The sequence below is a fragment of the Misgurnus anguillicaudatus genome, chromosome 11, assembly GCF_027580225.2.
Source record: "Misgurnus anguillicaudatus chromosome 11, ASM2758022v2, whole genome shotgun sequence".
Taxonomy (NCBI): domain Eukaryota; kingdom Metazoa; phylum Chordata; class Actinopteri; order Cypriniformes; family Cobitidae; genus Misgurnus; species Misgurnus anguillicaudatus.
In genome coordinates this window covers 7,651,588-7,668,561 of record NC_073347.2, presented here as the reverse complement: position 1 = coordinate 7,668,561, position 16,974 = coordinate 7,651,588, and the positions used below count along the sequence as shown (strand labels likewise).

General features: G+C 37.5%; 2 protein-coding genes across 2 annotated transcripts; both read left to right on the top strand.

The window, feature by feature from the left end:
* The first annotated feature begins 586 nt into the window (after window positions 1-586).
* mrps6 (mitochondrial ribosomal protein S6) lies at window positions 587-1,767 on the top strand. Its single transcript, XM_055170271.2, has 2 exons — window positions 587-1,086; window positions 1,554-1,767. Exon 1 carries the CDS (start codon window positions 725-727, stop codon window positions 1,082-1,084), a length of 360 nt encoding a protein of 119 aa, XP_055026246.1. The 5' UTR covers window positions 587-724; the 3' UTR covers window positions 1,085-1,086; window positions 1,554-1,767.
* Window positions 1,768-3,311: 1,544 nt separating this feature from the next.
* Window positions 3,312-12,912, top strand: psap (prosaposin). Its single transcript, XM_073872935.1, has 14 exons — window positions 3,312-3,472; window positions 5,992-6,125; window positions 6,208-6,282; window positions 6,362-6,493; window positions 6,789-6,968; window positions 7,761-7,907; window positions 7,996-8,049; window positions 10,578-10,730; window positions 10,820-10,909; window positions 10,993-11,176; window positions 11,254-11,417; window positions 11,510-11,590; window positions 11,682-11,789; window positions 12,198-12,912. Exons 1-14 carry the CDS (start codon window positions 3,439-3,441, stop codon window positions 12,231-12,233), a joined length of 1,572 nt encoding a protein of 523 aa, XP_073729036.1. The 5' UTR covers window positions 3,312-3,438; the 3' UTR covers window positions 12,234-12,912.
* The last annotated feature ends 4,062 nt before the right edge of the window (window positions 12,913-16,974 follow it).

Here is a 16,974-nt window from a genome sequence, read left to right as displayed (position 1 = left end):
ACACTGATCATCATGATAGTGATTTGTTGAAATTGAAACTCAATTGTGCTGTCAATATTTTTCTCTCTCTTTCTCTCTGCACTAACATGACAGTGCTGTGGTTGGAAAGTGCAGATTAACGGGCAGTATTATTATAATAAGATCCCCTTTTGACATCACTAGGGGAGCCAAATTTTAATGACGTATTTGTTCACATGCTTGCGGACAATTGCATACCAAAAGTTATTGGGTTGTTATTTTTTTTCACAATTTCTAGGTTGATAGAGGCACTTGGGAGATAATAGCATAAATCCACTTTAAAATCTTGTGCTTAGTGGAAAAATGTCATATCTTTTTTGGAAAAGAGATTTGTTAAATCTGGAGGACAAAAAATATCTAAGGATAAATGAATAAATACACACATAAATGGAGAAATTAATAAAAATAAATAAATGCATAAATAAATTAGTATAGGAATAAATACACGAATGCATAAATAGATAAATAAATGATTTTGTCAAAAGTAAAAACATTTCAAAAATCGTAGAATAAAAGTGGATCTGTAATCTTATGAACTTGTTTTACTCCAATACTGTAGGTGGCGCACATCAACCAAACATATGTGTTTTCATCTGTATGTCTAGGTCAAGACACGCGCATGTTGCTCAGACCTGCTGTATCTGTACCTTCATACGAGTTTGTTCTTCACATTAATTGATGTAAACTGCCCGTATAGTTTTTAAAGATGCCGCGATATGAGCTCTGTTTGATCTTAAAGGCGATGCAGAGGCCGGAGACTGCGGCTGTCCTCCGGCGGACGGTAGAGACTCTGTTCGAGCGGGGGGCGATAGTCCGAGGTCTTGAGAGTCTGGGTGATCGGAGGCTGCCCTACAAGATCTCCAAACACGACGGTCGCCACACGCATGGTGGATACTTCACCATTGACTTTCACTCCTCGCCGAATATCGTTAGTGGGCTGTTAGATCACCTTGAACGGGACATTGACGTTTTGCGACCGACGGTTTTGAAGAAAGACATTGACATTTCCAAAGCGCAGTGCTGTGGCCCAGCACCAGAGAAATCTAAGCACGCCACATTTCAATAAATGTAAGCCTTCCTGATTACAACATGATTTAGACTGTGGTGTAGATGTATATTAGAAAAGTTAAACAAATACGAGCAGATTATAGCAAAAAAAAAAAGAAACTGGATAAACTGTTTAAAATGTAGGCAAACATACTTCAGGGGTTCAGTTTTCAATATTTGGACACTATTTAACTTAGTTGTCAGATGTTAGTGCAATATAGCTATGTCAATGTAATCTACATCTGTGTGAAAATGATGGTAACATGCATCACCATGAGACCAGATACCAACAATTCTCAATTTTAAAGAAAATTTAAGGCATATGAGTTTGGTAAGACATAAGATTGAGTATAAATAATAACAGGGCGATAAGTGAGTGATAAGTGTCCAAATGCTTTTTAAAGTTTCTGTCTCTTCTGTCTATTAGTTGAATAGATTTGTTGCTGTTATTGTCTGTGGTGTATAAATATATTTCTTTTTTTTGCCAGGCTTGTGAAGTTTGCCTCATCTCATGAATTATTGGAGCCACTTTTGCAACCAGATGGACTAATAAATATCTGCATTCTTTTTTATAGCTGGAGAAGTGTATTTAAGCTATTTATGTAGAGTGTTTAGTTTGACAGAACAATTCAAAAAATGCCTTTGTCATTGCATACTCAGAATTCTTGAATAAATGTGAAAGAAAGAAATGTCCAAATGAAAGATCTCAGGCTGTGATGTTTTTGCAACAGAACAAAGTGGTTCAAATATCTCATATTTACATGTATTGCTAATTCAACCTAGAGATTTGTCCTAGAGACTGTAACAGTATTGAACTGTCGGCATTCACACTAAGCAAAAGTTTTAAAGACAATAGAATAAACTAATTAGAGAAGTTAAAGCCATCAGTTTACACACACAAAGGTTGATTGAATCAAGTTAAATCAGTTTATGGAGTAAATTAATCAATTTAAGCAAAAGAAGTAAGTAGCTGCTATTAACAATGCAAAGTCCATATTTTTGTCTTCTGGATTTAGTTCTGGATTTTATATTATTTATATGTATTGTTCTTGAATTTAATTCTGGCATGGTGGCCTAAGACTAGTATAGTACTGTGCAAAAGTCTTAGGCCACCATGCCAGAATTAAATTAGTTGTTTTTGCAATTATATAGTGATAATATATAATTATTTCTCAGTCTCTTTATTAGAATACAACCAGAAAATACAGAAAAGTTGTATATAGTATTAAAAACAATATAAAAGTATAAGCTGAAGTGTCAAGTATTTATGGTAAACTCCCCTTCCACTTGAGCAATAGCAGGAAACTGCAGGATCTCCTAAACCTAAATAAAATTAAAACCTAATTTTTTAATCGAATGACTTCAGGACTTCAGTCTCCTCAAAAAAGCTTAAGATGTGTTCTGTGCCAAGAGAAGTCACACTAAATACTGACTGATGCCTGAAGAAGACAGTTTTAAAGAATTTTTGTTTTTAATTTTGTGTACATATTTCCTATATTTTCTGTTTGCATCTTAAAAAAATAGTGAAAAATAAATATGGATGGACATTAAAACTTTGCTAAAACAACAAAGCTGGTCCCGGTGGCCTTAGACTTTTGCACAGTAGGATATATATATATATATATATATGCACACACTAGTGAAGTACATCAAAACTTTTCCTCAAAGTTTTCTTAAAACCAATACCCAATAGACGTCCTAGTGTTAGGACAAATTTAATGAACGTTTTTGATTAAGTGTAAAAATGTATATGTTAAAACAGGTGGAAATTTAAATGTGACATTCTGAACTTTTCTCTCATATTCACCTTTTAATCTTTAGACATTTTTGACTCCACAGCAAAAAGATCAATAAAGAAAACCTGAATAATGAAGGCTATGTTTTAAATTTTGATTTCGAACTAAGTGGTTAAAACCACTGCTGGGGTTTATTCGATTTCATGCGGCACCATTAAAACTAACATTTAAAGTCCGATGACGTCAAAGTACCGCGAGAGTGTTTAGAAATTAGACTTTACTTTATGATTCTCGAGCGGCTCTCGCGGTACTTTGACGTCATCCTCCTGTCGGTTCTTGTAAGGCCGCATGAAGTCGAACGCACCCATAAAAACAAGTGACAACTAGCCCCAGTCACTACGGCAATAAATCAAATATAACATTTAATAATATATATTAAAGAAGCGATTGTATATACTTTGTAAAACTTTTGTATTAATTCAGTCCTGTGTGGACACGCCCCGGTCACGTGGTTGTACAGAAGTCAGCTGACAGTGAGATCAGCATAAAGACTCATCACGCGACACTGCAGCATAAACATCCCCGACTGTTCCCGACAAGACTTCACCACAATCCAGAGAAGGCTTTATATCAACCCATGATGTTACTCACCCTGCTTTTCATCTCCACTGGTAATATATGATTGAGTTTCACTGTTTCTAGATGGTTTGTGGTATGTTTAGTCACAGAAATGTTCAGTAGCTAACGTTAATGGCGGAGGTTGATTGGTAAACATGTCATGTAGGTTACTTACGGTCGCGCGCGCGCTTACATTTGTTATTTTACTGATAAATAAACAAATTATCTTGTATTTTGTTGTAATCTCAACAAATAGTGGTTTCCTGCTAGGTTGTCTGTTTTCAAATGTTTCGTTTGTCGTACCTTTAGCAGACTGGCTAGGCAGACACTACTAATGCACTAACTCGGTGCGTTGTTGCGCAGATGTTTTAACCGGTTCTTTGTTTTACATTTTTAAGTTGGGGTTTATTAATATTTCCTTTAGCAGCTGTTAAAACTGTTAAAAGCTGTTTTGGTTTCGTCTGTGGAGGATCATTTCCTTGTCATGATTGCGTCACTTTAACACACTAACACCATGATCTTGATGAAGAGAAATGCAATCATTTATTGATTTGATTGACTTAGATGAATATGCAAAACAAACAGTTAAGATGTGTCTAAATGCTGACATGGTAAATTAAATCAGTTTAAGCGTTGCACAGGTACAAATGTACCCACCTTTGTTTGCAAAATGATACTATAGAATTACAGGAAGTGTTTTTTTTAATTTTCTGTCCAGAGTTTTATCAACATGTTGTTTCAGAACTAGGTTCATGTTTTCACTTCTTTTATTCCCTTATTTAATGACTAATGGCTGCTTTAGGTTTCTCATCCTCATTTCTCATTTCTATGAAGGGTTTTGAAGTTCTTGCAGACATTTCTTTTCATGTTTGTTATACGTTTATAGCAAACTTATTCAATGCATAAGTGCTTTTTAATGCCTTTTTATCGTTTAAAAATGTATGTAACCTCTTATTTTTAATGAGCTACAAAAACGACTGTTATCTTTCCTGGAGAACATCATAAGGATGCACCGAATGTTCAACAACTGAAATTTATTCGGCCAAAAATAGCAAAAAAAACTCTTTCCGTGTTCAGCCAAACAAGTGAAAAATAAATTTTACTGAGCAATGAGGCTTTTGACGTGATCAGCTAGCAACCAACGCAGAGTTGGAGTAATCAATATGTATTTGCGTTTTGTTATAAGTAGAATATCGGATGAATATCCATTTAGCCAAGACTTATTTATGTGGCCATATAAATGTAAATGAAACGGTTTTAACAAATCAGCTTTCCGATCAGAGAAGTGACCCGGTGTAAATGGCCCTATAATGTCTCCTGTTCATTGTTAAATAATGAGAAATAAATATAGTTAAAAGGAAATTCTGAAAATGCAGCCTTTACAATGGTGATATAAATGGCAAAATAATTAGGAAAATGAAAAGTGTTCGGTATTCAGTTGAGTGTTTCATTTTATTCGGCTTCGTCCAAGATTTTTTTTCGGTGTATCCCTAATTATCATTAAATACCATTCACAGTGAATAACTTCTAGTTCATTTTTATTATTAAGAAAAATAGGTTACATGTGGTTTATGGACGATACACTTTATAACATGAACATTGTGGCCATGCAACTCCATAAATGACGCAGATTTACGGCTAGTTCTTTGTTTAAATGCTTTAAGCAATAAAACCATAGCCAGCCCAGTTTAGTGTTTGCACTTTGCTTATTTCATTGTTTTATTATAAACAACTTAGTTGAAACCAGTAAGCTAGACAGCCTCGGGACTTTCCAGCACTAAGTTTTAGGAAGCTTTGTGGTTTAACAAATAAGGTGTAAATGATATCTGAGATGGCATTGATATCATTGTCACTTTTAGTTTGATTAGACAGCACAGTTTCATACTGGATCATGAGATGTTGACTCATTACTGATGGGATGATTTCTACACTTAAACTTCATCAAAATTCAGCGTTAGTCACTTGAGTGAACTTGACTCACTCTCAGTGTTGGTTTATCTTTTGTGCATTACTTAGCTGGTGAAAACGGTGACTAGATCATGTGCTCGATCAAAATTTTTGTGTCATGTGAGATGACACGGCATATGTATGCATTGAAATATTTGTGCAGCTCTCAACATAATTTTAGTACCACATGTTTTTTTTTAATGCTTGAGCTGCCTAAAAGAAAACTCTTTCTGTTACTGGGTTTTTGCAATGTATTTTTACTTTTTAACTGCGCATTCACCCAATAACCTCTGTTGGGACTTTCCAGTATGCAAAAGTTTCAGATCGTTTTCTTATTTTTTTAAAGTAGATCTTTCGAGATTTGATTATCTAGTGTTTGTTCCCTTTATGTTTCCCTTTTGTGGTTTTATATTTTGATCACATCTTAATCCTGCAACCGACTTAATCACAGCTTGGTGTTAAAAATCAGGTTGTGAAACCCTGAAAGGTTTAGTTTGTTTGTATTTTGGCAGCTCAGTCAGCACATTGCATTGTGGGATACAGTTACATGCTGCATACTGCAAATGCATTTGAATATTGTGAATGACCATGTTCAAAATAAAACACAATCTTTTTCCTTTACTAGCTGTGGCAACACCCTTACTGGGTACAGAGCAGTGTGCCAACGGCCCCCCCTACTGGTGCCAAAATGCCAAGACCGCTTCTCTTTGTGGCGCAGTCCCGCACTGCCAACAGAATGTGTGGAACAAACCTCAGATGGTGGGTTGGCCTGATTCTCCAAACTGCTTTACTTTAATAGTGAATAATTCATGAAGAATAAGTCTCCAATACTCTCTTGTAGAAATCTGTGCCGTGTGATCTGTGCAAAGAGGTGCTGGTGGTTGTGGAGCAGCTGCTGAAGGACAATTCCACAGAGGTATTTCTCACATCATGATACTAAAGTTGTGAATCGTTTGACGTAGACTCTGAATCTAAATGCTTTGTGTTAAATCTAGAGTGAGATCCTCGGTTACATTGAGAAGGCCTGTCAGCTGATCCCAGATGAGGGCTTGGCTGCTCAGTGCAAGGACATTGTGGACAACTACTTCCCTGTTATCATGGGGATCATCCAAGGAGAGCTGAGTGAGCTCAACATTCTTCTCTTCCCCTTTAGCTTATTTCATAACGCAATCTGACCTTTTTGTTAATGGAAAGAGGTATTGAAAGTAAAAACACTTTTTAGCTCTTTCACAATCTGCCTCTTTTGGAGAAGAGGCAGATTTTTTTCACAGGCCACGTACTAGGGTTTAGGTCGGTGCTTAAAATGCTACAAAGCACCCTCATCTTGGTGATCAAGATGATTATGACCATGATGGTCCTATGTCTGTTTACATTCCACTCGTGCTTACCAAATACTTTGTTCCCCTCTCCTCACAGAGTGACCCCGGTGTGGCGTGCGGTGCTCTGGGGCTGTGCGTCTCGCAGCAGGAAGCTCTGGGTAAAGCACAGCTCATGTCCAATGAGATTCCTCAAATGGACCTGACCCAGCGTGCCGACCCACATCTTCTCAACATCCCTCAACTGCTTTACCCCCAGGAAATAGTCAAGAAGACCTCCAAACAGCTGAGGAGTCACGATTAAATCGCACACTGGTGTGTGTTTATAAACATAGATGTCACGCTAATACTTATTTGCCCGACTTTGTTCTGATTCAAAGGAATCTAGTGGACTTGCATAGGTGGGATCATAATAAGGGCTACATAAATAATCGCAACTAATCATTTGGAGAATAAGTTTTTGTTTGCATCATTTGTGTGTATTGTGTATAATTATTGAGTATATATAAATGCACAAAAATGCATGTCTATATATTTAAGAAATATTTACGTGTGTGTGTAGTCTTTTTATATATATTTTTTTATTTTATTATTATTATTATTATTATTATTATTATTATTATTATTATTATATATTTTTTATACAATATTATTATATTTTAATATTTTTAATAATAATAATAATGATAACAATAATGATAACAATAATGATAACAATAATGATAACAATAACAATAATAATAACAATAATAATAACAATAATGAATAAAAAACAATAATAATAATAATAATGTTTTTATTGCGTGTGTATGAATGAATACCTGTAGTATTTTTAAGAAAAAAAAAGTATAATTATTATACACTGTACACACACACACACATGATGCAAACACAAACTTTTATTCTACAAATGATTAGTTGCAATTTAGTTCTGCAGCCCTAAATTCAGAATATTAGTAACTTTGGGTAGGCACGTTATTAAATAAAAATTGAATGTGATTTTTTTTCTATTAATAGCTGTATTACATGCATTGTTTTTAAGAGCCATTTGTTAACTTGTGATGTTTTATGTCTGCAGTTGACTGGGGACGTGTGCCAGGACTGCATAACTTTTATCACTGATCTTCAGGACCAGGCTAAATCCAACTCCTCATTTATCAACTCTCTTCTATCACAAGCGGAGAACCAGTGTGATCAACTGGGACCCGGCTTATCTGATATGTGCGAATATCATGCTTGTATTCTTTATATTCTGCAGTATAATTCCTCTTTGTGTATTGTGATTAATCTCATTTCTACTTTTTCAACAGTGCAAACAGTACATTAGCCAGTACGGCCCACTGGTCATCCAGCAGCTCATGTCTATGGTAAGTGGTTTGTGGTTGACTGCTGTGTTTATTTGTGCAGTCGTTCAAGCCGTTCCGTTCACCTTCCATTGCGAAACGAGTGCCTGACTTCCCCTTCTTGAGAGACCATAGCAAATGTTTTAATATGTAAAGCTTGTCGCAGTTTTGCGTTCAAATGAACAAGGCTGCTTTTGTTGGTGGTCTTGTTAAGCCACTCTGCTTGTCTGCCAGCTTAATTCACATCTCTAATCACTTGTTTTTCTGTTTTATTCCCACCCTCATTTTCTTTTCTGTCTCTCTTTTGGTTTTTGTTCTGGTCTCCAGGGACAGGTAGGTCTCTCTGAGCTGCGTGTGTTATTTTAGCTCGCACCGTCGTTCGGCTGTGCTGTCATTTACACTGAATGCAGGCTGTTAGGATAGAGCTAACCGTTTGGTTTTGATGTTGGTTTGTAGTTAACTAATCATTAATTTTAACATAAATGGCACATGTCTTGAGAGTAGGTAGGGTTGGGAATCTAAAACATCCATTTATTCAGAACCTTTACACATTTAATAATAAAAATGCTGTAAACGTGTGTGACATTGGCTCTGTTAGTGTTTCCTGAATATCTGCATTCTTCTGCCATCTCGACTGTTACACTAAAAATACCCTTTCACCATACCACCATTTGTTGTTTTACTGCAGCATTTTCATGCTCTACTCACCGGGTCCAGCACTTGGCTCCTATCTGCTAGTTGCTCTTAATGCACACAAGTGGTGTTACATCACAAAAGTGCAGACTTGAAGGAAGATTGTAGGGATGGTTTCCCGGACAGGGATTAGCTTAGAGACATTCCACTTTTTTTTTTAAATATGCTCATTTTCCAGCAACCCTGGAGTTGGACATTTGGTTTTTGCCATTTTGGAGTCCATTCGGCTGATCTTCGGGTCTGGCGCTACCACTTTTAGCATGGCACGGTCTATTGAGTCTGATTAGACCATTAGCATTGCGCAAAAAAATAACCTGCTGTTATGCATGGTTGCAGCGGGCGTAGTGATATTGCGCACTGCCCGAAAATGGTCACCTTGGTTACTTTTAATAGCAGGGGACTATTTTCGGTCAGTGCGTAGTATCGCTATGCTTGCTGCAGCCATGTTACAGCAGCAAAGTCCTTGATTATTATGCCAGAATGAGAGTATAGTTCCTGTCTAGAAAATCTGAGTTTTTATTTTTCCGTTGGTCTTAGTACACGATGTAACTACAGTAGAGTCAAGTTTTGAATAGGAAAAATATCCAAACTCTTATTTTGTAAGCACGATGCTAATGGTCTAGTCAGATTCAATGGACTATGCTGAGCTATGCTGGGGGTGCTGGCGCCAGACCCGGAGATCGGCTGAGTGGATTCCAGGGCGGAGGGATTCAGGTGTTTGACCCTGGGGGAGCTGGAAGATGAGCATATTTTCAAAAAAAGTGGAATGTCCCTTAAGGCATTGTAGGCAAAACAAAGGGCATTGATGTGGGTGGAGGAGGGATGCTGCAAAAAACTTTCAAGGACGGCTATATAAATCTCTCTCGCTCTCTAAATTGGTTGCATTACATGACCATGCTCCTCCCGAACTTCGTTAAATAAACTGTATTTAGGGTGCCATTTGGGACAGGGCTTCTGTTTATATTTGTATCCCAGCATTCACTAACTCTCGGTGGGCTTCTGTTTACATTTGTATCCCAGCATTCACTAACTCTCGGTTTCTACTTACATCTGCTGGTGTGAAAAGTTTTCTCATCTTACAAAGGCATAAAACTAACGTGCTACTTGGCAGCGATCTGTTTGGTGTGTCAGGGCAACTTAGGAACCAGATGCAGCCAGCACGTGTGCAATTTAAGCCAATCTCATGGTCTGTGATACTTTTGCATCCGTTTGGTGCGTCCCTATCCTGAGAGCTGATCCATTACCTTAATCTCAAACTATAAACAACTTTATGGGCTGGTTTTACAGACAGGCCTTATCCTAGTCTCAGACTATAATGCATGTTTGAGCTGCCTTCATTTAAAAACGTCTTGATTTATATCCGTGCCACTTTTTACACTCGAAATGCACACCAATATTGTTTGTTTGGGAAAAACTACTTTAGTGTCCCAATATAACTAAGGCCTAGTCCTGGATTAATCTAAACCCTGTCTGGGAAACCACCCCTATATTTGTTATTCACTGTTATGATCGAAACCCAAATGTCAAATTCCTTAAGATTCCCATCCCTACCCTTGGCAACTGATCCACTTCATTGAAGGTTACCTGTGCTCTGAATAAGTTGGGACCTCTATCTAGACCATCAGCAGATGTGGCTTCTCCTTCACTCCATCTAATCATACAGTACATCATGCATGTGGCCTATGTTTTGCATGCGTGGCTGCCTGCAGACTGGCAGGGCTATGGATGCTGCGTGACCTCATGGGCGATGTTGCATAATTGTGCCATTCACAATGCATGTCTAAGGACAACTGCTTGTTTTTTTTTAAATGCTGGATGAAATGCTGAACTTGTGTCTCTTTCATGAAATTCAATTATAGCAACCTAAAGACATCTGCAGTCGTTCTGGTTTCTGTGCATCTGAATCCAAATCCGTACGTATGGAGCTGCTGATGCCCGCCAAATCCATTCCTGCTAAGATGTTCCCTGCTACCAAACTAGAAAAGCCTGCCGTGACCAAACCTGCTAGGGAGGAACCGTACGGTTTCAAAAAAATAAACGAGATAAGTGTGTGTAAATGTATGTTTCCTTAAGTTTGTCTTCCTGCTTGTTTTAACAGGAGATGATGCGTGTTCGTGATTCTCCACAGTGCGCCGTCTGCGAATTTGTGATGAAGGAGGTTGAGAGTTTGCTTCAGGATAAAACATCTGAGGTATGAGGTCCCATGTTTGTCAAAAAGAAGGCCTTTGGCTTGCTGATGTACATTTTAGCTCATCTTGCATGTTTTTTTTTCAGGAACAGATCGTGCAGGTTCTGGAGAAGGTCTGTGGCATCTTGCCTGACACGCTCTCGGCTCAGTGCAAGGATCTGATAGACTCCTACGGGAAGGCCATCATTGAGCTGCTCGTGCAGGAGGCCGATCCTAAAACCATTTGCACTTTACTCGGGCTCTGCAGTGGGGCCAAACACGGCTTTATCCGTAGGTTTCAATAATACACAATCCATTACAATATTCATTCATTTCTAAGATTTAATGTGTTATTTTTGGCACTGCAGCTGTAATGGACAAGGCCAAGTATACGTCAGGTGGTTTCTGCGACGTGTGTAAGATGGCCGTGCGTTATGTGGATGGGATCTTGGAGCAGAACGCCACTCAAGCAGAGATCGAGGAGGCTGTGATGAAGGTCTGCAACTTCCTGCCTGAAGCAGTTCGAGATGAGGTGCGTCTTATTTAGCAATGACATCTCATCACCACTGGTGGGAGCTCTTCATCAGTCCGAATTAAACTCTGTGCGTGTGTTTTTATTTGCAGTGTAATCAGCTGGTTCAACAGTATGAACCTATGCTGGTACAGCTGCTGCTTACAACACTGGATCCTGACTTTGTCTGCATGGTAAGATTGACACACTACTCCCTTTAACATACTGTAACGTGGTCCAGTATGAGCTCAGTCTGAGCTTGTGTGTTTGTGTTGTGATTTACAGAAGCTGGGAGCATGCCCTGAGGCTGTGCAAAGGCTGCTGGGATTGGACCAGTGCAGCTGGGGACCAGCATTCTGGTGTAAGAACGTTGAGACCGCTTCACGCTGTAATGTGAGTATTCATGTTTGATGATCATGATTTCCTTGTCATTTCCATCATGATATTCCAGTCAAAGGTTGGGATTTAAAGGGGACATAAACATGGAAAAGTGCGATTTTCATAAGTGCTATAATTGGGTCCCCAGTGATTCTATCAACCTAGAAAATGTGAATAAAATCAACCCAGTAACTTAGTTTTGGTAAACCATTCTCTGCAAGCATGTGAAAAAATAGGTCATTGAAATTTGTCTCCCCCTGTGATGTCAGAAGGGGATAATACCGCCCCTTAATCTGCACTATCCAACTACGCTCACCTCAATTTTTAATTCACATACGTACTCTAGGGCCACCAAAGATTTATTGGACATTTAAGTTTTGTGAGATGTCCCCTTTAAGTAAAGCTTCCCTTTTTGTGTATCAGGCAATGGACCACTGCAGGCGTCACGTCTGGAGTTAAAGGATGTGCAGTACTAAAAGGAAACTAAAGAAGAATTGCTGTAGTGCTGCTTTCCTGTTGTCAAATCAATACTTGTTTTCCTTTTAAAATTGGGAAATTTAAATGCCATATCGAATTTTAAATGCTTGTTGTCGGAATGTAAAGCTTTTAATGAAAGGACAATATTTGGGGGGGCAGGGGTTTGACTCCTGGAGCTATATTGGGAAATACTTGCACTGAAACTGGAATTTAGGCTTTTTGTGCATTCTAAAGGGGATTTTATTTTTGAATGTTTTATTTTGTTAATTCATACACGCACAGTCCAAGTCTTGTTTGAGAAATGTGATAGTTGAGCCTTTTTGATGAGGGGGTCTGAGACCTCTGAGAAATGAGAGACTCCTGATATCCCTGCCTCCCAAGATACTGTAAACACAAGCATCTGTGAGGCCAGTGACTTTACTTTTAATGGGTGATAGTTTTGATTCCTAATTGAAAATGATCCTCTTTCTTTTATTACTTTCGTGACTGTTATTAATGAACTAAAGGGCAAAGTGATTCCTATTCAGTTTTTGCCCCCTCACTCTACTTATGTTTCATCACTGACTAAATGTGTTAACAATGGTCCAGTTTTATCCTGTGCTTCATGTTGTTTTCTTTGTTTTGAACTTAAACTGAAATTAAATAAACCCAAATCCCATTACTCTGGTTTCATTTATTAAATGCCTTATCATTACCTTGGTTTACATAAACCACACGTGACCCTGTCTGTTAAAGTCACAATAAAATTAAAATTAAAAACTAATTTGTTTTCAGAATATTGTGGTAGTTTTGAGAAATGACTTCTGTTAGCTGTGAGTAGGGCTGTCACAATGATTAAATAATCGTATCGTCGCGATTGTTTGACCTCATCGCGACGATTTCAGATCACCGCAATGATTGCACATCTCTTTAAAAAAATACAAGGGGGAGCTGCAGCCCCTGTATAAACAAGACTGTATTTGATTAATTTTAAATGTGTTGTGTGTTAATATTTACTACCAGGTAAACCTTGCAAAATATTTAATCACAACAATATGTGAAAATTATTTTATAAAGAAAAAAGTATTAAAATTGAATGTCAAAGCAATAAAACAGACAATTAAAGGCAGGATAGGCAGGAATTATTTAAAAAAAAAAACTTTTTTACAAATTTGTTTAAACTGTCTTTATATACCAATATGTAAGTACTCTGAAAAAGAGTATAAAACTTGAGTGTCTGTAGATCTCTCACGATTGTTTTAAGCACAGCTCATTTTTCCATTCACTCCACTCCCTCCCTCCCTTTCTTCTAAAGCCATGCATGTAGTAACATCATGTCACAATAACATGTAATAACACACCTAACTTTATCACTAGGAATATAAACAAATAGGACGGCTTTTAGTACTCACTATTAAGCTAGCATATCGATACTGGTAAAGTTTAAAATATATTTTGTTTGATTCGGTAACAAACAAGCGAATTATAAGACGAAGCTAAAACAGATTGCATTGATACAAGTTTTTTTTATTACCATCAGTTACATCTGTGATGTAGGTGAATTTCGTGGAAGATTCATAAAACATACGGTGTTTTGCATGTAAGAGTTTCCGTGATGAAAGCATTGTTGACTCTGATGAGGACTACACTCCAAAGACAATACCACTACCACATCGTCGACTCAAGGAAAAGCTGTGCGATATTTACTCTCGTTTGATTTCTTTGTTTATTCCTTTATTTGCCTTGTTTGCCTTCGCTGACTGGATATGCAGGTACTGTGAGTTCTGAATGCTCTTTCTCTGCCGTACTTTTGCTCTTCCTAGAGTGCCTCATGCATGTTCAAATCAATCGGGTGTGGGCAGATCCCGTAGCAACAGGGGTGGTGCCATTGTCGCGAGAGAGAGTGATAGTCGTGCAAGCCAATCATTTGTTTTGTCCCGAATGGAAATAATGAGCTGTGTTTAAAACAGTGGTGAGAGGTCTACAGACACTCGATTTTTATACTCTCTTTTTCAGAGTTCTTACATTTTAATTATGTATTGGTATATAAAGACAGTTCAAACAAATCTGCAAAAAAGCTTTCCAGATAATTCCTGCCTACCCTGCCTTTAATCCCTATAATCATCAAAGCCCTAAAACAGGCAAATAATCATCACAATTTCTTTGACAACTAACCGCCTGCCAAATATCATAACCGTGACAGCCCTAGATTTGAGTGTTTTTTATGTGCCATCATAATCTTTCATCAAAAAGGCAAATATCCTCCCCACAAAAGAAATGATCCCTCTTTACTTCCAGTCATATGGTATGGCAGGTGGGCGGGGCCTGGAAGAGATCACTGCGAATAGCAAAATGACCCAACTCCCAATCAGTTCTCGATGGACAAATTCAAGTCCAGCCCTGCCTTTTTCTTTTCATTTCAGAAGCCGTTTCACTTGGACACAAATCACCACAGGGTTTTTTTTAAAACAATTGCGACATCCGTTTCATGGCGACTTAAAAAAAAAGTTTAATTTCACATTGATTTCAATCTTTGACAATCATATTCAGTCAATATTAAAGGTGCCGTAGAATAAACAACTATATTTATCTAAGTCATAGATGAATAATAAAAGTTGTGTACATTGTGATTGACATATAGTGAGCCTCAAACATGATAGTTTCCTCCTCCTTATGTAAACCTTGTGCATGCAAAGACCGCTGGAAAACAGGCCAATCTCAACATAACATCGACTGTGATGTTACAATTGAGATGTACACCCCAACATTAAATTACACATTAAATTAAGTAAAATGTTGTTACAATGCTAAACACAATGTTGTGACTTAGTAAGTGCTACAGTGCACAGCATAAATAAGTACACTCTTTGAAAATTAAGATTTTTCTCCATTTGTTAGTAAATATGAGACCAATTTACTTTATTTTTTACAAACATTTATTTTTTTAACAAAAGAGTGAAAGTCACTGACCATCTTTAGGTTACAAAAATAACTAATTTAAATCAAATGGGGTGATGCAAAAATGAGTACACCCCGATGAATATGTTAGCAAAAAACAGGAATTCACTAGAAAATGATGAATCATCACACAGGTGGCCACAGGATAACTGGCAATTGAGGGTGGTATTTAAGAGAGAAAATCCACTCTCATGTAATGGTGACAAAATAGCACCACATGGTAAAGAAATTTCTCAAGACGTGAGAAATAAAAGAATTTCTTTGCACAAAATTGTCAAGGTTTCAAGATAATTAGTTAAGCATTGCTAATAAGTTTGAATACTGTCACGAAAGGGATCCAAAAATAAAAAAAATATGGACTTGTGAGAAGCTCTCTGCAATCTCCAGGACATCCACTGAAGTTAACACCACGTCAAGAGTGTTCTGTGATGAGGGATGTTGAAAAAATCATCATGCAAGTTCAGCACAGTTGGCTAATTCATTAGAAAGTCAATCTGGGGTGTTTCCCATGACACCACATGATAGACGTACAGGGCAAAGGAGAGGCATGCATGGCTGTCATCCACAGAGAAAGCCACTAGTAAAGCCAATGCACAAAAGCCTTTTGCTACAGATCATATTGAGAAAGGTAAAGACTATTGGATCTCTAGCTCTCTACACTTTGGAGTAATGAGACAAAGATGAATATTTGTGGCTCTGAGGTGTTCCAAACTGTATGGCAAAGGTGAAGAGTACAATAAGAAAATGCATGGTACCACAAGTGAAGCATTGTGGTGGCAGTGTTCCTCTGTGGGCTTGCATGAGTGCTGCAGGTGTCAGAGAGTTGACGGCAGCATCGGTTGCAGCATCATGAATACACAGATGTCCTGTGAAATACTTAAAGAGAAGATGCTTCTATCACTCTGTGCCCTTGATTAACGGGCAATCTTTTAACATGATTGTGACCCAAAACACACATCTAAGGTCACTAATTCATTTTAGAAGAAGCACAGGGTAAAAGTGATTCAGACCTCAATACAGGTTGAGGTACGGGGAGTTCTGAAAAGACAAGCAGAACTTCATCTTCCATCCAGGACCTGAAAGAGGTTATTGTTCTAGAATGGAGAATAAAAGATGTAACTGTATGTTGTCAACTTGTTTATTTAATGTCTAGACGAATTTGTGCTGTTTAAAAAAGAAATAATGGAGGCCACACAAAATATTAGATTGCTTTTTTTAAGAATTTTTGTAGGGTGTACTCATTTTTGCATCACCTCACTTGATTTAAATGGGTTATTTTTCGTACCCTTAAGATGGTAAGTGACTTTCACTCTTATGCTAAAAAACAAAAAGAGGCGTTTCCCAATTTTGGGGCATTTTCAAACTGAAATAGGTGTTAAAAATAATAATGTATGGCTTGATTGAATGGTTAAAAACGCCCCAAAAATGCCCCAAAATTGGGAAACGCTTCTTTTTTGTTCTGAAGAGATGTATATTTCAGTAAGATAATAATAGACCATTTCATTCTAAAGGCAAATCATAGGGTTGTAAATGGACATGTAAAACTATCTCTAGATAATTTTGCACTTATTAAGCCACATATCTTCTAGATATCAGAGAACAATTTAACAGATTATGTCAATGCATTCTTTGGCACCTTTAAAGATATCATGGTTATATTTTCCCACAATGTAGGATGATTTTATCTAGAAAACAGTAAATCACACAAATAAACAACTTTAGCTGGGTCTTCACAGACTGGGTGACAAATATCTTCTAGTTCAGTGGTTCTCAAACTGGGGTCCGT

What these genes read in the sequence shown, in the direction of transcription:
- psap (XM_073872935.1), top strand. Translation starts at nt 3,439, where the DNA reads ATGATGTTACTCACCCTGCTTTTCATCTCCACTG. An exon ending in TCCAAGGAGAGCTGAGTGAG is followed by an intron (nt 6,494 to 6,788) that starts CTCAACATTCTT and finishes TCACAGAGTGAC; the next exon opens with CCCGGTGTGGCGTGCGGTGC. An exon ending in CCGGCTTATCTGATATGTGC is followed by an intron (nt 7,908 to 7,995) that starts GAATATCATGCT and finishes TTTCAACAGTGC; the next exon opens with AAACAGTACATTAGCCAGTA.
- mrps6 (XM_055170271.2), top strand. Translation starts at nt 725, where the DNA reads ATGCCGCGATATGAGCTCTGTTTGATCTTAAAGGCGATGCAGAGGCCG.